Raw genomic sequence first — 22,913 nt, 5'->3', positions numbered from 1 at the left:
TCACACTGGACACAGGCCCTGTACACAGCCCCTGTACACTGGACACTTCCCCTGGACACAGCCCCTGGACACTGGACACAGCTCCTGTACACAGCTCCTGTACACTGGACACAACCCCTGTACACTGGACACAGCCCCTGTACACTGGACACAGCTCCTGTACACTGGACACAACCCCTGTATACTGGACACAACCCCTGTACACAGCCCCTGTACACTGGACACAGCCCCTGTCACACTGGACACAGGCCCTGTCACACTGGACACAACCCCTGTACACTGGACACTGCCCCTGGACACTGGACACAGCTCCTGTACACTGGACACAACCCCTGTGCACTGGACACAGCCCCTGTACACTGGACACAGCCCCTGTACACTGGACACAGCCCCTGTATACTGGACACAGACCCTGTCACACTGTACACAGGCCCTGTCACACTGGACACAAGCCCTGTCACACTGAACACAGCCCCTGTACAGCCCCTTGTACACTGGCCACTGCAGCCCCTGTACACTGGACTTGTTTACAGCAGCCCCTGCAGACCATAATTGAGTGAGCAGCAGCAAAATAATATATTATTATTATAGCACAGCACACAGCACAACCACCCTCTTCCCTCTCCTATGCTGGAGTGAAGATGGCGGGGTGCGCATGCATCTTATATAGAATCCAGATCCCGCGAGAATCCGACAGCGCAATGATGACGTTTTGCCTCGTTTTCGGTCCGGAATTTAGGCGGGAACTCCTGAGCCGGCTCGGATCCAGACTCGGATCGCGATATTCGGATCTGCCGGATCCCGGAGATCCTGACCCGCTCATCTCTAATACACATATATATATATATATATATATATATATAAGTTCTCACATCTTTCTGTAGTGTAGACGCCAAGTTATTTGTGTGCAGCTCTGTACATACAACTAGGGCTGTGATAGGAGGCTGCCTCCAGCCGTTGGTTTTATTCGCGGTATATAGCGCCACCAAGTGGCCATTGCACCACACAGAAAAAAAAAAAAAAAACATTGTTGAAACACAACAATTCAATATGAAAAAATAAATAAAAACAGACCGGGTTTAGTATATTAGGTAAATCCCAAAAGTTCAACACACACAAGGTCGACACTGGAAAAGGTCGAAACAGAAAATATCGACATGTGAAAAGGTTAACATGCAGTTTTTTTACTTTTTTGTGTCAATATCGACAAATAAGCACTTGGACCCCAATGACCAAAATCCCCCCCAAACTCATGTTGACCCTTTCATATGTCGATCATAGCCATATCAAATTTCTGCGTGTGTTGACATTTTGCCAATGACGACCATTTGTATGCCGACCTTATGGGTTCCCATTCTGACATTTCTCTGTTGCATCCTAGTAAATATTAGAAAAAGAAAAACATAGAACGCGCTGGAAACAATCTATAATAATAAAACAAACGGTACTTGTTTCCTAGCACGGTGCCCGTCGGGTTCATCGCATGCCTTAAGTTTAAGGTACTTAAGGCATGCGATCGATGCGATGGACCCGATTTTCTGTCAATCACCAGTTTATTTGCCAGTAAAAGAGAAAATCGCGTTGATCGCGTCCATCGCGGGCCATTATAATGGCCCGCGATGCGACCGACGCGATCAACGCGATTTTCCCATAGAGAATAATGTTAAATGATTTTTAAAGGTAAAATCAATGCGATTTTACATAGGGAACAATGGGAAATGGGCCTATATGGCCATTTTCTCATTGTATACGCCCCCTCATGGGTATAAAGTATGGTAAATGCCCCCCATTGTTAACGCCACCCCACTATTGACGCCAACCCGAAGCGTGGCGAGCGGCGGCGGTACACGTCCTCCGTCCTTTTCATACCCCCAACATCCACGTCGGCGTGGAGTTGATTTTATAAAGTGTGCCGAGCGCAGCGAGCCACCGAGCCCGAAGCGTGGGGCGCGCAGCGAGTCCCGCGAGGGGACGCGTATACCTGTGAAGTTATGCGCGTCCACTCGCCGCGCTTCGGGTTGGCGTCAATAGTGGGGTGGCGTTAACAATGCGGCGGACATTTCACCCATCAGGGGGGTTTGCTATTGATTGATTCCAATGTAAAAATCGCGTTGATCGCATCGCATGTGATTTGGTTGGCATGCGATGCGATTGACGCGATTTTTCCGACCCGATCAATACAATCAAAATCGCGGGCGCCGTGCTAGGAAACAAGTACCAAACAAACTATTTATTATACTAAAACACACTGGCCAGTGAAAATTACAGCACAAAACATGTATAAAAAGACACAAATAAAAAAATTATTATATCTATATATGATTAATTAAAAGAAAAGAATAGTATTATTCCTAGCTTCATTAGTGAACTGATAGGGTTAATCCTATGTGGTTAATAGGGTTAGTCCTGTAGGGTTCATATAATTGGATTTGTTGGATACAGAGGTAGTTAGTTCAACCTTGATTCGATGTTAGTAGCAGAGGCGTACCTAGCTATTCGTAGGCCCCATAGCAAACATTTGTAAGGGCCCCCTATTTAGCAACTGATGGTGAGAAATGTATGTAAAACATATTACTTAAACAGCAAAAATGGGCCCCCTTCAGCTCTGGGCCCCATAGCAGCTGCACCTCCTGCACCTATGGTACCGTAGTTACGACCTTGGTTAGTAGTATTCAAATAAAATATGTCCACTAATGAAGAGTAGAGGCAAATGCTCTCCATCCTCTTGTCTGGCCAGACAAAAAAAATATTTTTGAAATAAACGGGCGAGTTCTGCCGGTACCGGCCGTGTTGTTAGTCACCACAATTCAATACGTTTGTAGCCCTTATTGGTAATGCAGACTCTGGATCTCAGGGCTTCTGTGCGGGTTGACCAATTTCTGGGGGGTGATGGTATCAGCAGGCAGGCAGGGGGATCCCGTGTGATCAACAGAAAGATGGACGCTCAGCGAAAAAGTGTGATGTGACGCGTTTCTCCGCCTCCCTGGGGTCTCAGTGCCCCGCCCCCTCGCAGCACGAGTTCGCCCGCACAGGCTGCTAAACATCCATTCGTATGCCACGGGTAACCTCCCACATCTTTCAATGGTCACTTCCATATGCGTGCACGCTGGGACGGATATAGACGGACAGGTGACATCCGGTGATGTCAGCTGCTAGCCCCCCACACCCACATCACTGCCTCATTACCATGAGAACGCCCAGTGTTCTCATGGGAACGCCAATGTAACGCTGGGCGTTCCCATATGGAAATGGGGCAGCCCTACGCTCTCCGCCCCCCCCTGCAAGCCGTGTAGGGCGGATGAACGTGAATAACCCCCGAAAAATGGGTAACCGGAACAGTGGACATTATGGACAGGATAGAGGGCAGTGTTGGCGGGAAATGTAAGGCGTAGTATGAGAGTGCAATGTGAGGGTGCACCTACTTTTGAAAACTAGTTTCAGGGTGATTATAGTTGGTAATAGAATTTTGCAGAGCGCCCCATTGAGGGGGCGTGCCATGCTCCACCCAAAGGGCGTGTCTAGTTCCATATATGGAGAGATTGTGAAAAGAGATTGTGAACGTGGCACCTAGAAGCGTGGGTGTGCACTGCTACATCTGAGAGGAATCTTTTTGAATGACTTCTATCCAAATGTAGATGATCCCCAAAGCAGTTAGTAAGAGCTACTATACTTGGTAAAGTGCTGGGAAATGGTGCTGATGATTCAATGTAAATGTATCTATCTCTCATTCTTTTTTTCCCAAAAATGTAACAGTGTAATGTGGGCTAGGTGAAATGAGGGAGATTGCTAGACTAATGAGGGAGATAGGGAGATTGCTGTTATGTCAGGGAGTCTCCTGCAGAATGCAGGAGGGGAGGTAACTATGATGTAACAGTGTAATGTGGGCTAGGTGACATGAGGGAGATTGCTAGACTAATGAGGGAGAGAGGGAGATTGTTGCTATTTCAGGGAGTCTCCTGCAGAATGCAGGAGGGTAGGCAAGTATGATGTGCACCAGTTACCACAATCTACTCGCCAATACTTTGTATAAGGTTAAGCACAACTGATGTCCTCTCTACACCCACAGGTATCATGATGTCTGGCACCTCTGGTGAGGTGGCATTACCAGCAGCTCTGTAGCACAGGATGTACCCAGGCTGCGCACTCCAGGACCTGACCGTCAGCGCTGCCAGACACACTGGGAGCCCACGGGAGCACTTGTCAGCGCGACAGAATCTCGGAAATCCTCCAGTGAACACTCTGCGCAGTATAAGTTATACGCTACCCGTATCAGAGCCGTGTGCAGCACCATTAAGTCCTCTCCTGGTAGAAGCATGAACACAGCACTTACGTCTGCCCCTGCCTCCCCGGCGTAACCCAGCATATGGTCATTTAACCCTTCTCCTGCCTGAATCATTATCCTGATACAACCGTACACAAAAACAGTATCCTGGTTCATAACCCAGTCCTGCCACAATACTTCTGTCAAGAACCTGTGACATCACATAACCTACCTCCTGCCAGAGTCCCCTGTAACATCACATAACCTACCTCCTGCCAGAGTCCCCTGTAACATCACATAACCTACCTCCTGCCAGAGTCCCCTGTAACATCACTTAACCTACCTCCTGCCAGAGTCCCCTGTAACATCACATAACCTACCTCCTGCCAGAGTCCCCTGTAACATCACATAACCTACCTCCCGCCAGAGTCCCCTGTAACATCGCATAACCTACCTCCTGCCAGAGACCCCTGTAACATCACATAACCTACCTCCTGCCAGAGTCCCCTGTAACATCACATAACCTACCTCCTGCCAGAGTCCCCTGTAACATCACATAACCTACCTCCTGCCAGAGTCCCCTGTAACATCGCATAACCTACCTCCTGCCAGAGTCCCCTGTAACATCACATAACCTACCTACTGCCAGAGTCCCCTGTAACATCGCATAACCTACCTCCTGCCAGAGTCCCCTGTAACATCACATAACCTACCTCCTGCCAGAGTCCCCTGTAACACCACATAACCTACCTCCTGCCAGAGTCCCCTGTAACACCACATAACCTACCTCCTGCCAGAGTCCCCTGTAACATCACATAACCTACCTCCTGCCAGAGTCCCCTGTAACATCACATAACCTACCTCCTGCCAGAGTCCCCTGTAACATCACATAACCTACCTTCTGCCAGAGTCCCCTGTAACATCGCATAACCTACCTCCTGCCAGAGTCCCCTGTAACATCACATAACCTACCTCCTGCCAGAGTCCCCTGTAACATCGCATAACCTACCTCCTGCCAGAGTCCCCTGTAACATCACATAACCTACCTCCTGCCAGAGTCCCCTGTAACATCACATAACCTACCTCCTGCCAGAGTCCCCTGTAACATCACATAACCTACCTCCTGCCAGAGTCCCCTGTAACATCACATAACCTACCTCCTGCCAGAGTCCCCTGTAACATCACATAACCTACCTCCTGCCAGAGTCCCCTGTAACATCACATAACCTACCTCCTGCCAGAGTCCCCTGTAACATCACATAACCTACCTCCTGCCAGAGTCCCCTGTAACATCACATAACCTACCTCCCGCCAGAGTCCCCTGTAACATCGCATAACCTACCTCCCGCCAGAGTCCCCTGTAACATCACATAACCTACCTCCCGCCAGAGTCCCCTGTAACATCACATAACCTACCTCCCGCCAGAGTCCCCTGTAACATCACATAACCTACCTCCCGCCAGAGTCCCCTGTAACATCACATAACCTACCTCCCGCCAGAGTCCCCTGTAACATCACATAACCTACCTCCTGCCGGACTCCCAGGTGACATCACATAAACCTCCTCCTGCCGGACTCCCAGGTGACATCACATAAACCTCCTCCTGCCGGACTCCCAGGTGACATCACATAAGCCCTCTCCTGCCAGTGTCCTACATTACACCACAAAACCCCCCTCCTGCCAGAGTTACATGAAAACATCACTTAACCCCTCACCTCCTGTCCAACATCACTTACCCCCTTCTCCAGTTCTTCTTTATTACTGACAAACCTACACAAAAGGGCTACTAACTAACAATGCATTTAGGGTGCAGAATTAGCACAAAACCTTACTAACCAATCAGAGACCCGCTACCATTGTATAACTAGACAAAAGCCAGGTACGGATTGGTTCATAAGGAGTTGTGCTAATTTAACAGCTAAATGGAATGTTACAATTCTTTGTATATTACATAAAGTAACAAGGTTTTCTTCCAGCTTGTCTCATCCATCATCGGTATTATTGCTGCCGTCTTTGTGCGGTTATGGATGTACCAGGTGCCGCCTGTAATATAGCCACAGGGCCTCCGTGAGTGCTTTCTGGCCGGCTGCTACCAGTCCCAACATTTCTCTTCTTCCATAATACAACAGCTAACATGACTCCCTGCGGACGTCGGAGAGTGCCGCAGCCCATCAGCAAGTAATAGGTCATAATGTTCATTTTACAATCCATCACCATGCATTTACAGCCTGTGCTGGAAGCCATTGTTCATTGCATCCCTTGTCGCTACCGCGCCAGTTTCCCAAGTTCCCAATTACCCCTCTCTCCTCCTACCCAATAAATAAGTTATTCCGATTCCTGGAAAAAAAAAAATACAAAAAAATATATATTTTTAGATGGACTTTATAGGAGCATTATTCATTATCAGTGGAAAGTCTCTCCCAAGGGGGGATGAAAAATAAACAGTCTATTCTCACGTGTCTTATCTGTCAGTACTCCCTGCGACGTGTGGGGTAATTGGGGGGGGGGGGGGGCCAAGGGGTTTTACTAGCTCTTAGTTCAGTAGAGATGCCATTGTTTCCCTTCTGTTTACATCCTCTCCGTTATCATCTTGCAATACATTATCTTGGCACATGGCCTAGTTGCTAGGGATAAATACTGTATGCCATCATTATGGTAAGTCATACTTGCCTATTTTTGAAAACTAGGGCCTTATTCTAGTTCACTCTTAGAGGCAAATTCCTTCTCAGATGGACAAAACCATGTGCACTGCAGGGGGCAGATGTAACAGGTGCAGATAGAATTAGATTTTGGTGAGTTATTTTGTTTCTGTGCAGGGAAAATACTGGCTGCTTTATTATTACACTGCAGTATAGATCTCACTTTGAAGAAAAACTAAATCTAATTCTCTCTGCACATGTTACAACTGCCCCACCTGCAGTGCACATGGTTTTGTCCATCTAAGAAGAAATTTGTGAATGTATCACAGATCGCTGTTCATTCGCAGATCCATACGCAAATCCCGGAACATTGAAGAGACTTTGCCGTCTGTGCAAATGTGATTAGGTCTGAGACTGCCACAAAACTGTGACTGAGACAGGTGGAAGTGGTCATCGCTGACGTCAAGGACCCTCCTCAAAAACACCTGGGTAGCCTGTATTTTTTAAAACTTACCCAGAAAATTCCCGGTTTCCGCCCATAAACGACGCCTTCGTGTCAGTCAAACTGCTTCTACCTATTAGAATTTTGGTGCTAATTCCGGGCATCTATGCACATTTGCTGATTAGTGATCGATGCTGAATTAGGCCAAAATTCAGGACTGGAAAGAACCTAACATATTACAGGGAGAAGCAGGCACTTTTGAGGTTCCAGCTTGAATTGTGTAGTCTGACAGAAATCTAATCTGTGGCATATATTACATTAACGACCTTGACATCAAACCAGCCGATTTAATGACTTTATAGCTCATTTTGTGTCTCAGAGGTAAAGTCCGGTGTCGGCATCTGCAGGGTTATGGCTTATTAATGCGCTTACTGATTAGCTATGATTCCAATGACTGCGTTGGACCAGTAATGTTACTGTACGATTCTCCGGTGTATTGTTAGATTATCATTGCATGGGGTATTTTTTGTACTTTCATTTTTGTTTTTATTAAACTAAGGGTTCTCAAACTCGGTCCTTATGACCCCACACAGTTCACTTTTCCAGGTCACCCGGCAGGTGCACAGGTGCATTCATTACTCACTGACACATTTTAAAAGATCCACAGGTGGAGCTAATTATTTCACTTGTGATTCTGTGAGGAGACCTGGAAAACATGCACTGTGTGGGGTCCTGAGCACCGAGTTTGAGAACCTGTGTATTAGAAGAGCAACATTTTGGACACAGGTACGAACTATAAACCCCATATACCAGAGGTGGGCAATTGTGGAAGTGTATTCCTCGTCTTATGGTTCAACATCTCTCAATGAAAAAAACCCCACTAATAAATGAACATGAGGGGAGATGTATGCCGGCTTGGGGAGAGATAAAGTATCAATCAATCAGCTGCCAACTGCTGAGACAGGCTTTGTTTGAAAAATGACAGTTAGGAGTTCATTGGTCGTTACTTTATCTCTCTCCCTCCACTTTATCACTCTCCAGGGCTTAGAACATCTCCCCACAGTCAACAAAAGTGACTTTGGTGTCTTCATGATCTTCCAAGCACAAAATCCTGCTTTTGCAGCCTTAACGGTTTAAGTAACTACCAGTGATATAGTTTGCTCTGTAACCATGGCAGCCACAGTCACATGATATATGATGCTGCAAGCAGAGAACATTTGGTACTTTACTCTTGTCAGCAGACACGCCCCCTGGCCATCTGCTCTGATGTCACATGACCAGCAAGGAGACCACATCAGATAGAGTAGAGCTGTTGAGGGAAGAAGCAGAAGCAAAAAGCCCTGGCATCGCCCTGATGTTGCACTCCAGAAGTTATATCCAGGCAATTTACAGATACTTGTTATTGTAGGTGCTTTTTTGAAATGCCGGGTCCTCCATTACCATCCATGGGGCTCCGGGCACTTAATCTGTGATTAGCTGGTTCGGTGATTCCTTGCAAATCCATTCACTTCCGATCACCATCAAATGATTTCCCAGTGTGTACGGTCAGTGCGTAGCCCAGGACTTACTCGGTGGCTGCGATAGAAACAGCCTGATCGGGGGTGGAGCTGACATCACATGACTTCCTGTCACATTCCTGTGCTTTCCCTGACACTCCCAGATAACAGCTGCTCACCATCGATTGATTTCCCAGTGTGTACGGTCAGTGCGTAGCCCAGGATTTACTCGGTGGCTGTGATAGAATCAGGCTGATCGGGGGCGGGGCTGACATCACCTGACCTCCTGTCACATACCTGCAGTTTCCCTGACACTCCAGATAACAGCCGCTAATCATGGAATGATTCCCCAGTGTGCGCAGTCTGTGCATAGCCCAGGACTTACTCAGCGGCTGCAATAGAATCAGCCTGATCAGGGGCGGAGCTGACGTCACATGACTTCCCCTCACACACCTGCGGTTTCCCTGACACTCCCAGATAACAGCCGCGCACCATGGAATGATTCCCCAGTGTATGCAGTCTGTGCCTAGCCCAGGACTTACTCAGTGGCTGCGATAGAAACAGGCTGATCCGGGCCAGAGGTGATGTCACATGACTTTCCCTCACACACCTGCTATAGTTGCCAAATCATCCCCTTTAACCCCTTGGGTGGTGGGTTTTGCTGGGGCAGGACAAACCTACCCCAGCAAAGTTTGTCCTGCCCCAGCAAAACCCACCACAGATCGTCAGAGGCCGCTCCCCCTTCCTCCCCCTCCCCTTTCACCTTCACTCTGGCGTTAGTATGCCGGAGCTCCGCTACCGCCGCTGCCCCAGCCGCCTGTCAGTGCGATCACACAGGCGGCAGGCCCGGGGATGTTTCGCGGCAGCTCGGGAGAACTCGGGTGCCTAAACTCTCCCGAGTCCCCCCGAGCCGCCCCGGACATCCCCGAGCCAGCCACCTGTCAATCACTAGAACTAATGGCGGCGGGGGCAGGGGAACTCCGGCGTACAATCGCCGGAGCTGAGAGGTGAGGGGGATTGAGGGGAGGGGACAGCAGAGCGGCCACTAGGGGGGAAGGGGGGGGGGGTGCCCGGACAGGTGATGCGCCAGTGGTGCACACCTTGACACCACTGGCGCACACCTTCATTTTCAGTGGTATGCCCGGAAATTTCCCGGGACAGCCCGCAGCTGAGCCCGAGAAATTTTCAGGCATACCACTCAAGTGGTTAATAAGCGCACATTTGAATCACACAGGTTCTTGACTAATTTTCATACCAACTACTGAAAAGTAGTCAAGAACCTGTGTAATTTATATGTTGGGCTTATTAAAGGGATGATCTGGCAACTATGACACCTGCCCGTTTACCCTGACACTCCCAGAAAACATGGCCAGCGACTACATAAGTAGCATGATCTGAATAACCCCCTATAGTCACAGGAAGGATGAGCGGTCCTGGTATAACGCAAATGCATGCAGCCCACACCAATACGTTCATTGTGATAAAAGGACTCTGGCTCTGTCCGTTGAGGGATCCAAATGATAGGTCGACACCAACAGGTCAACATGCAAAAGATCGGTATTACCAAAAGGTCAACATACACTAGGTCCTTCATGGCTAACCTTCACACTCCAGATGTTGTTGAACTACACATCCCAGCATGCTCTGCTTCAGTTTTGCCATTTGGCCATGCTAAATCTGATGCAGAGCATGCTGGGATGTGTAGTTCAACAACATCTGGAGTGTCAAGGTTAGCCATCAAGGTACTAGGTCAACACTGATAAAATGTTGACAGAAGCAAAAGGTGGACACATGAAAAGGTCAACTTAATTTTTTCCCCACAATTTTTTAAAAACTTTTTCTGACTTTTTCATACTTTAACATTCACGCGGAAACTCATGTCGATCTTTTCATGTGTCGTCCTTTTCCATGCTTGATAAGGCAACACATTATGACTTTAGTGCTATCGCTGCTGCCTTCATGTGCATCTAGTGAAACTACACATCCCAGCATGCCCTGCTATAATGATTGCATTGCATACTTGCAAAACTCTGGCGGGGCATGCTGGGACTTGCAGTTTCAGAAGAGCTGGAGAGTTGCAGGTTGGCCAGGCACAGTTACACATTACAGTTACACATTTATGTATAAAAGCGTGTGGATCATTTGGTCTACAACATGTTGGTCGACAAACATTAGTTCGACATGGGTTTAGGTTGACAGGTCATTAGGTTGACATGGGTTTAGGTCGACAGGTCATAAGGTCGACACACGCATTAGGTCGACGCGATCAAGGTATCGACAGCGAAAAGATCGACATGGTGTTTTCACTGTTTTTTTTCAGCCAAAGCGGACACTAAAACGTAGCACCGCGTCCCCTCGCATGTCTCGCTACGTTCTCCTCCACGCCCTAGTGGATGGTAGGGCATCAAATTCCACCTGTCGGCACATGTCGTGTTGACATGGACAATGGAACGTAGCACCGTGTCCCCTCGCCATGCTTTGGGCACCGAGCCTCGCTATGCTCGGCCCACTATTTTATTCTCCCTCCACACCTTAGTGTATGGTAGGGCATGAAATACCGCCTGTAGGCACGTCGGCTCCAAAAACAGTAAAAAAAAACATGTCGATCCTTTTGACTGTCGACCTTGCCCATGTTGACCTAATGCATGTGTCGACCTTATGACCTAACCCATGTTGACCTAGACACATGTCCACCTAAAGCCATGTCGACCTAAAGCCATGTCCACCTAAAGCTATGTCCACCTAAAGCCATGTCGACCTTACAGCATGTCGACCTAATGGTGTCGACCATCACACTGTAGACCAAATGACCGTATCACGTATAAAATCATCAGGAAATAACACGAGTCACCTGTACAAATGTTCCATTTGGTAGCGGTAAAGACGCACACATGGTTGGTTATTGGTCTTTTTTTATTGGTTTGATCTCCTTACCGCCAGGGTACCGGCCTCTGTGGCGGAGTAAAGGAATACACTTCAAAGTAAAACATATAAACATGCAGATGACATGCAGCGGGATCCCACCCGGACTGGTGTTGGTGCGTGAACAGTGGGTCTACCAGAGACCCCACAAGCGCTCGCCTACTCAGAACTAGGCCTCAGCCTCCGGTGGGTGGGTCTGTCAGTGAAATGTCGCTGTGTGTTCTATGTAGAGGGACTAACTCTCCTGACTGACTTTACTTATAAAACGTTTGACCATGAAAAGAGAAAATAATTAGCAAATCATCACTCGCCCGGGGGCCACTGTCCAATCAGAAGTCCTGTCCTCTCACGCCTGGTTACTTAAACCTGAAGCATCACCGGTGTTCCCCTTAATTAACTTAGGTCCTGTATCCCCAACTGCACGGTCTCTAATCTCTGCCAGAGTCATATATAAATATGTTTTTAATCAATGGTCTGTGCCAACTTTTGGTTTCGCAAGCAAGACACTTGCCTTGGAGTGGGCATTGTTTTGGTTTCAGGGTGCCAGGTGGTTCGAGTAGGCACTAAGGCCCGGCATGCTCTGGTTGCCCAGATAAAGGTCCTCCGCTCTCAGAGGTTTGCAGGGTCCTGCTGGGGTTCCAGTCGGCTTTCGGAACGCTGAGTTCAGAAGGGGAGGATTGCGGAGAAGGGCAGGCTTCCACCGTGACCTCGTGGGACACGCTCATGGACGATCGCGGGGTGACCGGAAGTCGCCCGGCAGTACCCTCTGGAGCTCGGAGTCGCTGCATGAACGTAGTAACCCGGATGGCTTTCTGTAATTGGCAGAGAGACAACAAAACTCAGTCCGTTTCCATTACTGACTTAATAGTGACTTTTAGAATGTAAGCTCTCACGAGCAGGGCCCTCTCTCCTCATGTGCTTTTTTTTTTTTAGAATACATATATATACATACACACACACACACATATAAATATATATATTTATTTAACACAAAAAATAGACTTTTGTTTGACTAATACGTAACAGCAGCGCTCTATATTTCCTCCCTGTTAGTGGAGGAAAAGAGAGATAGATAAAGAAAGAGTATATGGTGCGCTAAGTAGTGTCCACCATCTTTTACACAATTCAACGGTAGACCAATCAGAATAAAAATGTATTAAAATTTTATTCATCAGACGGATTCGGCATGAAAAGCCGGCGGTCGGGATCCCGGCGTTCAAAATCCCGACGCCGGAATCCCGAACGCTGAAATCCCGACAAGGGGGGGGGACGTGGATCGCCCCCCCTTGCGGGCTAAAATCATCACTAAGTCGAGATACCATTTAAAGTTCAGCCTTAAAACCTGTATCTTATGGTATAGAAAATCTTTTCCCCTGATGAAGTCATTTATGACAAAACGTGTCGGGTATCATTCCATCTTGGAAGAACTGAATCAATAAAACCTATGTCTGATGAATACAATTTTAATAATTTTTTTATCTGATTGGTCTACCGTTGAATTGTGTAAAAGATGACGGACACTACTTAGCGCACCGTATACTCTTTCTCTATATATTTATTTATTTATATATCTGCCACCCTGATAATTGCACCAGTGTCTTATCTCCTGATGGAACAGTCTTTATTTACCATGAACTTTTCCTAAATTGCCTTGTACTGCAATTCGTGAATAAATTGTTTCTCTTTTGCTAATTTCTGTATTGTTAGTGACAGTGGCGTAACAAAGGCCTCGGTCCCGGGGAGGCGCTGAGTGAGTGTGGGTGCTGCACTGTGCCTGCCTTACCCTGCAGCTTGCCACCGCCGTCAGGTCTGTGGACTGGACCCGCAGATTTACTTGTCCGCTTTCCCGGCTCCCCTCCTGGCTAGCTCCTACTAATAAAAAATAGCCCACATAAAATGTCCGCCCCCTTACAGCAGACACTTTTTGCTAGAGGATGCTAGATGGAGGTGGCGGCTTCCTCTAGCATCCTCAAAAACGGTCTGCTGTTAGGGGCAGCCATTTTGTGAGAGTCATTTTCATTAGCAGGAGACAGCCAGGAGGAGCACCGGGACTGCAGACAAGTAGATCTGCGGTCGCGGCCACATACCCGGGGGGCGGCAAGCAGTGGGTAAGGCAGGGTTGGAGGGTGTCCTTTATTTTACAGGGGGGAGGGTTATTTGACGGGGGGAATCTTCGGCGGGGGTGTGCTCATTTTATCGTTACGCCACTGCGTTACAGACCCCTTGTGGCGCCATATAAATAAACAATAATAATAACAACACACTGCCTTCGCCGCAGGTGTCACTTACCCTCCATTTGGCTTTGGCAAAGTTCTTTTCAATTTGGGCGCAAACGCCTTCTTTCAGATTCCTCTCCGAAGCGGCATTTCCCGAAACCCTGCAAGGCACAAAACAGGCCAGTTTGCAAGAGAGACTCCTGGGCGCACAGAGGCTGATGGATCGCATGATAAGTATAATCTTTGGCATGTGGTGAGAGAGCTGCAGGCCAGCGCAGAACCCTTGTGCTCACTTACATACCGTTCCCTCCTGCACGGCAATTAAAATAGCGCTGCCATTGAAGCCTGGTCTCGGAGATCATTTGCTGCCGCGTATGACCTGAACGCTTACCAGATGTGCCCTAGGGCGTCCTGTGCGGTGATTCTCTGCTCCTGGTCCATCTCCATCAAACGGGACACGAGATCTTTCGCTGTTAGGAAGACAGATCTGGGATGAGTCACTGAATGTGTCAGAAATAGATCAGGCTAAGATTGGGTTTGAAAACCGCCTTCAGTAATCATGTCTAAAATATATATATTTCAACATCACTCTGGGGTCTGATTCTGATTTGGAAGTTAATAAAAAAAAGCAAGAAACTGTGTCTGGAACAACCATGGGGGTGATCCACGTTGCATTTATGCAAATTCTGAACCATTCTGATGGTTTGGGGACGTGCAGCCCCCTATCCCAGTCGCCGATTCATTCACAGACATCGGGGCTGGCACATGGGGACGCCCACCAGTGACGTAACTATAAATTCGGCACCTCCCGATGGAAATTTCGGCTGCCCTCCCCTTAAAATAAAGACCGCCCCCTCGTAAAATAAAGCCCGCTGCTTACCCCTCTGCTCGCCGCCACCACCGGGACCCGCAGATATACTTGTCTGCGGTCCTGGATCTCCCCCTGGCAGGCTTCTGTTAATGAAAATGACCGTCACAAAATGGCAGCCCCTAACAGCAGACCGTTTTTTTGCGGATGCTAGAGGAGGCCGCCACCTCCTCTAGCATCCTCAAAAAGTGTCTGCTGTAAGGGGCGGACATTTTGTGAGGGTCATTTTCATTAACAGAAGCCTGCCAGTTGGAGATCCGGGACCGCAGGCAAGAGACAAGTAATCTGCGGGTCCCGGCGGCGGTGGTGGGCAGAGGGGTAATGTTGGTCCTGGGCCCCGGCAGCAGTGCAGCACATCCGCACACCCCTTGCGCCCACACTTACTCAGCGCCTCCCCGCGACCGCGGGTTCTGTGGGGCTATTGTTACTCCGCTGACGCCCAGTGTTTCCTGGACGTGCCCAGAAAAACAGTGGGAGTGCCCAGAAAAATGCTGGGCGTCCCCAATGCGAACGCAGGAGTGGCGAAGCCTGCACAGGGTGGGTGGCTGACGTCACATGACCTCAGTGCCTGTCCCCTTCTCCGAGCCAAATAAAAATTAGTATAGACTGATTTTTTTTTTGGAAACAGGGAAAAATCATTCGATGGTCAGTGACCATCGAATGATTTTTTCCCCCGTACGCTCGCATGCGAATGTGTCAGAGTAAACATCCATTCGCATGCTTCCGAGGGGATCTGCAAGGAGTGGCGTTTGTTCGCCCGGTGGACGGAATTTATCTGCTCGCCAGCAAATGACCGCTGCTTAGCGAGCGGACCTGAATCAGGCCCCATGTTGCCATGCAAGGGTAGAAAATACATTATATTTCTTTCTCTGCAGGGTAAATACTGGCTGCTTTATTTATTAGTTTTGTATGTAGTGCAGCAAATTCTGTTGCGCTTTACAATTCGAAACAGTGATAATACAACATTGTGTACTTAGCTATGCGCAAACCCCGATAGCGCAGAATTTGGCCTGAATCAGCCCCAAGGTGAGGGAGACCCTGGCATTGTAAGTGCATTGTAAGAGGACTGTACTCCCTTGTCAGCAGCGAGATCAGGCGTCACTCGGTACAGTGCGGCCTCAAATATGGCCGACTGGGCTATAGTTGGTCCAGGGCTAGTGGTCTGGTCACAGGTTATCGTGCACTAGTATATTCAGCAGGGTTTGGTTGACAGGGTCGACGGTTTCTAGGTCGACACAAGCAAATGTAAAAAAGAAAATGGCCGACGTGTGAAAATGTCGACATGAGTTTTTTAGGGTGTAATTTTTTATCTTGTAGCACATGGACCTCCGATTAGTGTAAGCGTCCCCTCGCACATGGATGGCAAAGTATAAAAAAGTTCCAAAAATAAAATAAACCAGAAAAAAAATCACGTCAACCATAGGCTGTGTCGACCGACATCATGTCGAACAATAGTGGTGGACTTATTGACTGTGGAACCTAAAGTCTGGATCCCCTTCAGCCGGTGTCACCTTGAGACTTACCCGATACGGAGATGACGTCCCAGTACGGAGAATCGAACTCGTATTCCCCGGCCAGGATTTTTCGGAAGATCTTCCTGTTGTGACTTTCGTCGTTCTCTTCCTCATTCTCATCATAGAATGGGGGGTTCCCAGAAAGTCTGGAAGAGGAAGAAGAAGGGAGTTAAGAGGATCTGTCTTTTGGAAGGAAAGTCACTTGTGCGGCGGCGTACACTAACCCTGCTACTTACAGTATATACATCACTACGCCGACCGCCCAACAGTCCACAGGACGTCCGTATCTGTGCCGGGACACCACCTCGGGAGCTGGCAAGGGAAAGAGATGAATTGTGCAGTCAGAGGATCCCTGGGGCTGTGCGATAATTCCAGCTGCCTGACGCTCCAACAGCGGAGGATTAATCTCATCGTCTGCTATTAGCATCTCCTGCTGCTTACCCAGATACTCAGGGGTCCCGCATGGCTCAGTAATTTCTCCGCTCTCAAAGCACGACAGGTAGAAGTCTCGCAGGACCACCTTGGAGTGGTTGTTCTGGTTGTAGTACATCAGATTCTCCAGCTGGGGGAGGCAGAGGCACAGGAACGCAGCGTTATGCATCTGATTGTGCAGCTTCCCTCTTTTCTATCTGGATTACAGACCTTCACAGCAATGGTATACGGTCATTGGGTCGACGACGCATATAAAGTCAACCTACATTGGGTCGACCACTGAAGGACGACACAAGACGAAGGTCGACACAAGCATTATGTCGACATGGGATTTTCACTTTTTCTTTTTGAGCTGACATGTGCCAACATGCTCCCTTCATGCCCACTAGGGCGTGGAGGGAGCATAAAATAGTGTGCCCAAAGCATGCGAGCGCTGCGGTACACTTTGAGGGTATCCATGACAACATATGGGGAAAATTTTGAAAAACTCGTGTCAACTTAACCATTGTCAACCTAATGATTGTGCTGACGATTCAACCATGTCGACCTATTTCATGTGTCAAACTTCAGTGGTCGACCCAATGACCAATACTCACAGCAATACCCAGTACAGCATGACATCTTACCCCAAACTGTGACCCACCCCCTTTGCAGAAGGCCCATATTCCTTGCAGCCCTTCTCGGCGCCGGGGCTCATATACTGGTGCTCATATACCAGTGCTCATATACCGGGGCTCATATACCGGGGCTCATATCCCGGGGCTCATATACCGGGGCTCTTATACCGGGGCTCATATACCGGGGCTCATATACCGGGGCTCATACACCGGGGCTCATACACCGGGGCTCATACCCCGGGGCTCATATACCGGGGCTCATATCCCGGGGCTGTTATACCGGTGCTCATATACCGGGGCTCATATACCGGGGCTCATATACCAGTGCTCATATACCGGTCTCATATACCGGGGCTCATATACCGGGGCTCATACACCGGGGCTCATACCCCGGGGCTCATACACCGGGGCTCATATCCCGGGGCTCATATCCCGGGGCTCATATCCCGGGGCTCATATACCGGGGCTCATATCCCGGGGCTCATACACCGGGGCTCATATACCGGGGCTGTTATACCAGTGCTCTTTTACCGGTGCTTATATACCGGGGCTCATACACCGGGGCTCATATACCGGGGCTCATACACCGGTGCTCATATACCGGGGCTGTTATACCGGTGCTCATATCCCGGGGCTCATATCCCGGGGCTGTTATACCGGTGCTCATATACCGGGGCTCATATCCCGGGGCTGTTATACCGGTGCTCATATACCGGGGCTCATATACCGGGGCTCATATACCAGTGCTCATATACCGGGGCTCATATACCGGGCTCATATACCGGGGCTCATACACCGGGGCTCATATCCCGGGGCTCATATCCCGGGGCTCATATCCCGGGGCTCATATCCCGGGGCTCATATACCGGGGCTCATATACCGGGGCTCTTATACCGGGGCTCATATACCGGGGCTCATATATCGGGGCTGTTATACCAGTGCTCTTTTACCGGTGCTTATATACCGGGGCTCATACACCGGGGCTCATACACCGGTGCTCATATACCGGGGCTCATACACCGGTGCTCATATACCGGGGCTGTTATACTGGTGCTCATATCCCGGGGCTCATATCCCGGGGCTGTTATACCGGTGCTCATATACCGGGGCTCATATACCGGGGCTCATACACCGGGGCTCATATCCCGGGGCTCATATCCCGGGGCTCATCTACCAGTGCTCATATACCGGGGCTCATATACCGGGGCTCATATACCGGTGCTGTTATACCGATGCTCATATCCCGGGGCTCATATCCCGGGGCTGTTATACCGGTGCTCATATACCGGGGCTCATATCATATACCAGTGCTCATATACCGGGGCTCATATACCGGGGCTCATATACCGGGGCTCATACACCGGGGCTCATACACCGGGGCTCATATACCGGGGCTCATATCCCGGGGCTCATATCCCGGGGCTGTTATACCGGTGCTCATATACCGGGGCTCATATACCGGGGCTCATATACCGGTGCTCATATACCGGGGCTCATATACCGGGCTCATATACCGGGGCTCATACACCGGGGCTCATACACCGGGGCTCATACCCCGGGGCTCATACCCCGGGGCTCATACACCGGGGCTCATACACCGGGGCTCATACACCGGGGCTCTTATACCGGGGCTCTTATACCGGGGCTCATATACCGGGGCTGTTATACCAGTGCTCTTTTACCGGTGCTTATATACCGGGGCTCATACACCGGGGCTCATACACCGGTGCTCATATACCGGGGCTGTTATACCGGTGCTCATATCCCGGGGCTGTTATACCGGTGCTCATATACCGGGGCTCATATACCGGGGATCATACACCGGGGCTCATACACCGGGGCTCATACACCGGGGCTCATATCCCGGGGCTCATATCCCGGGGCTCATCTACCAGTGCTCATATACCGGGGCTCATATACCGGTGCTGTTATACCGATGCTCATATCCCGGGGCTCATATCCCGGGGCTGTTATACCGGTGCTCATATACCGGGGCTCATATACCGGGGCTCATATCATATACCAGTGCTCATATACCGGGGCTCATATACCGGGGCTCATACACCGGGGCTCATACACCGGGGCTCATACACCGGGGCTCATACCCCGGGGCTCATACCCCGGGGCTCATATCCCGGGGCTGTTATACCGGGGCTCATATACCGGGGCTCATATACCGGGGCTCATACACCGGGGCTCATATCCCGGGGCTCATACCCCGGGGCTCATATACCGGGGCTCATATCCCGGGGCTCATACACCGGGGCTCATACACCGGGGCTCATATCCCGGGGCTCATATACCGGTGCTGTTATACCGGGGCTCATATCCCGGGGCTGTTATACCGGTGCTCATATACCAGTGCTCATATACCGGGGCTCATATCCCGGGGCTCATATACCGGGGCTCATATACCGGGGCTCATATACCGGGGCTCATATCCCGGGGCTCATATACCGGGGCTCATATACCCGGGCTCATATACGGGGGCTCATATACGGGGGCTCATATACCCGGGCTCATATACGGGGGCTCATATACCGGGGCATATATTCCGGGGCTTATATACCGGGGCTCATATACCGGGGCTCATATACCGGGGCTCATACACCGGGGCTCATACACCGGGGCTCATATACCGGGGCTCATATACCCGGGCTCATATACGGGGGCTCATATACCGGGGCTCATATACCGGGGCTCTTATACCAGTGCTCATATACCGGGGCTCATATACCGGGGCTCATAAACCAGTGCTCATATACCGGGGCTCATATACCGGGGCTCTTATACCGGGGCTCATATACCGGGGCTCATATACCGGGGCTCTTATACCGGGGCTCATATACCGGGGCTCATACACCGGGACTCATATACCGGGGCTCATATACTGGGGCTCATAAACCAGTGCTCATATACCGGGGCTCATATAACGGGGCTCATATACCGGGGCTCATATACCAGTGCTCATATACCGGGGCTCATATACCGGGGCTCATATACCGGGGCTCATAAACCAGTGCTCATATACCGGGGCTCATGTAACGGGGCTCATATACCGGGGCTCATATACCGGGGCTCATATACCGGGGCTCATATACCGGGGCTCATATACCGGGGCTCATATCCCGGGGCTCATATCCCGGGGCTCATATCCCGGGGCTCATATACCGGGGCTCATATACCGGGGCTCATATACCGGGGCTCATATACCGGGGCTCATATACCGGGGCTCATATAACGGGGCTCATATAACGGGGCTCATATACCGGAACTCATACACCGGGGCTCATATACCGGGGCTCATATACCGGGGCTCATACACCGGGGCTCATACACCGGGGCTCATACACCGGGGCTCATATACCGGGGCTCATATACCGGGGCTCATATACCGGGGCTCATATACCAGTACTCATATACCGGGGCTCATATACCGGGGCTCATATACCGGGGCTCATATACCGGGGCTCATATACCAGTACTCATACACTGGGGCTCATACACCGGGGCTCATATACTGGGGCTCTTTTGGGCGTCACTTGTTCGATGCCCAGGAGGTGGCAATGCAGTGATCGCATATCTAATATAGCATCGCCCTGGTTCAGTATAACCCACCAATCACAGTTCACAGCATCAATCCCCCCTCTCCTGAGTCCTGATACCTTCAGGTTCCGATGAACAATGTGGAGGTTGTGCAAATAAGAAACAGCCTCCAGCACCTGGCGGATGACGTTACTGGCGTCTTTCTCCGAGTAATATCCTTGCTCCAGGATCCAGTCAAAGACATCTCCTCCTGTGGCTCTGCAAGACAGGGAGCATTGGCCTGAAATACTGGGGCAATCCTCAGTCCAGTGCAATCAAGGGGCAAACACAGCATCACTATTCCAGGCACAGCACAGGAGGGGTCTCATTTATAAAGTGCAGTACCCTGGGTGATGGCTGTGTGTGTGGGGGAGCAGGGTACCTGGGTGATGTGGTGCATGATGGGGGTGTGTGTGTGTGTGTGTGTGTGGAAGCAGGGTACCTGGGTGATGGTGCAAGATGGCGGTGTGTGGGGAAGCAGGGTCTCTGGGTGAATGTACAAGATGGTGGTGTGTGTAGAGGAGCAGGGTCCCTGGCTGATGGTGCATGATGGTGGTGTGTGTGGAGGAGCAGTGTCCCTGGGTGAATGTACAAGATGGTGGTGTGTGTGTGTGTGTGTGTGTGTGGAAGCAGGGTACCTGGGTGATGGTGCAAGATGGCGGTGTGTGGGGGAGCAGGGTCTCTGGGTGACGATGCATGATGGCAATGTGTGTGGAGAAGTATGGTCCCTTGGTGATGGTGCATTATGGCGGTGTGTGGGGGAGCAGGGTCCCTGGTTGATGGTGCATGATGGCGGTGTGTGTGTGTGTGTGTGTGTGGTGGGGGGGGTGGGGCAAAGACCCTGAGTGATGGTGCATGATGGTGGTGTGTTTGGAAGCAGGGTCCCTTGGTTATTGTGGTGTGTGTGATGGAGCAGGATCTCTGGGTGATGGTGGTGTGTGTGGGGGAGCAGGGTACCTGGGTGATGTGGTGCATGATGGCGGTGTGTGTGATGGAGCAGGGTCCCTGGTTGCTGGTGCATGATGGTAGTGTGTGGTGGAGCAGGATCCCTGGGTGATGGTGTTGTGTGGAGAAGCAGGGTACGTGAGTGATGGTGCATGATGGCGGCGTATGTGGTGGAGCAGCGTCCCTGGGTGATGGTGTTGTGTGGATAAGCAGGGTCCCTGGGTGATGGTGCATGATGGTGGTGTGTGAGGGAGCAGGGTCCCTGGGTGAATGTACATGATGGCGGTGTGTGTGGAGAAGCAGTGTCCTTGGGTGATGGCCAGAAGGGCCGGTGGCCAAGTGGCCCTATTTTTGCCATCCTCTTAGTTGAACTAGTCTGTCACCTCAGCACCGCCTCCTCGGCCGTCGTCCCTGTGCTGAGCGGACAGCCTGAGCAACGTCATTTGCATATGATGTCATGACGCAGCTGCATCATGACTGTTATGATGCAACCTTGACTGAGCCTCCGTCCTTTAGCGGTGCTGGCATTTGTGGGCGACGGAGGAGCTGAATGGCATAGGGGAGAGGCGGAGCAAAGAGGCATTGCTGCATTTGTGGATGTTATGTCCGATGTCATGACACAAGCCGCCCACCGCTGCCCACCTTACAAGTTCCCGAACTGTGCAGGAAGTGCTGAGTGGCTGGGCAGGCTTGGCACCATCTGAGAACACGGCGCAGAGTGGACACATCAGGATGCCCGGCGGCAGCACCTCTTAAGATTGTAGGGACCACCCCTCTCAACCGGCTGGCTGTGGCTGCTGCAGCCTGCACTGCAGAGGAGAGGACTCAAAGTGACTGCCGTGACTCGACTCTGAGCAGCACACAAGGAAAATTGATAGTTTTACATTGTGCCAAAGGCACAATGTTTAATGGGCATGCATTAGTGTGTGCCACCAATGTGTAATGGGCATAACGAATTGTGTATTCTTATATGTA

At 50.3% G+C, this 22,913-nt stretch overlaps 2 protein-coding genes across 3 annotated transcripts in view; one reads left to right on the top strand and one right to left on the bottom strand.

Moving 5' to 3' along the window:
* LOC146037301 (metabotropic glutamate receptor 6-like) overlaps positions 1 to 6,718 on the top strand; it is a 70,265-nt gene extending 63,547 nt beyond the window's left edge. For both annotated transcript variants that reach the window (XM_083161354.1, XM_083161353.1), the window contains one exon: positions 4,067 to 6,718. The gene's annotated coding sequence lies outside the window, so the exon portion shown is untranslated. The remainder of the gene's footprint in view (positions 1 to 4,066) is intronic.
* A 5,016-nt stretch (positions 6,719 to 11,734) lies between these two features.
* LOC146037300 (caM kinase-like vesicle-associated protein) overlaps positions 11,735 to 22,913 on the bottom strand; it is an 85,091-nt gene continuing 73,912 nt past the window's right edge. Inside the window, exons 5-11 of the mRNA XM_083161352.1 lie at positions 21,074 to 21,212; positions 16,801 to 16,921; positions 16,596 to 16,671; positions 16,369 to 16,505; positions 14,369 to 14,447; positions 14,051 to 14,138; positions 11,735 to 12,573 (exon numbers count right to left, since the gene is read on the bottom strand). Of these exons, the coding sequence (XP_083017478.1) occupies positions 12,325 to 12,573; positions 14,051 to 14,138; positions 14,369 to 14,447; positions 16,369 to 16,505; positions 16,596 to 16,671; positions 16,801 to 16,921; positions 21,074 to 21,212 (889 nt within the window). The 3' untranslated portion in view covers positions 11,735 to 12,324. The remainder of the gene's footprint in view (positions 12,574 to 14,050; positions 14,139 to 14,368; positions 14,448 to 16,368; positions 16,506 to 16,595; positions 16,672 to 16,800; positions 16,922 to 21,073; positions 21,213 to 22,913) is intronic.

Source organism: Crinia signifera, chromosome 9 (assembly GCF_055691185.1).
Source record: "Crinia signifera chromosome 9, ASM5569118v1, whole genome shotgun sequence".
Classification (NCBI taxonomy): domain Eukaryota; kingdom Metazoa; phylum Chordata; class Amphibia; order Anura; family Myobatrachidae; genus Crinia; species Crinia signifera.
Note: the sequence above shows the minus strand (reverse complement) of the source record. Positions and strands in the feature narration are given on the sequence as shown.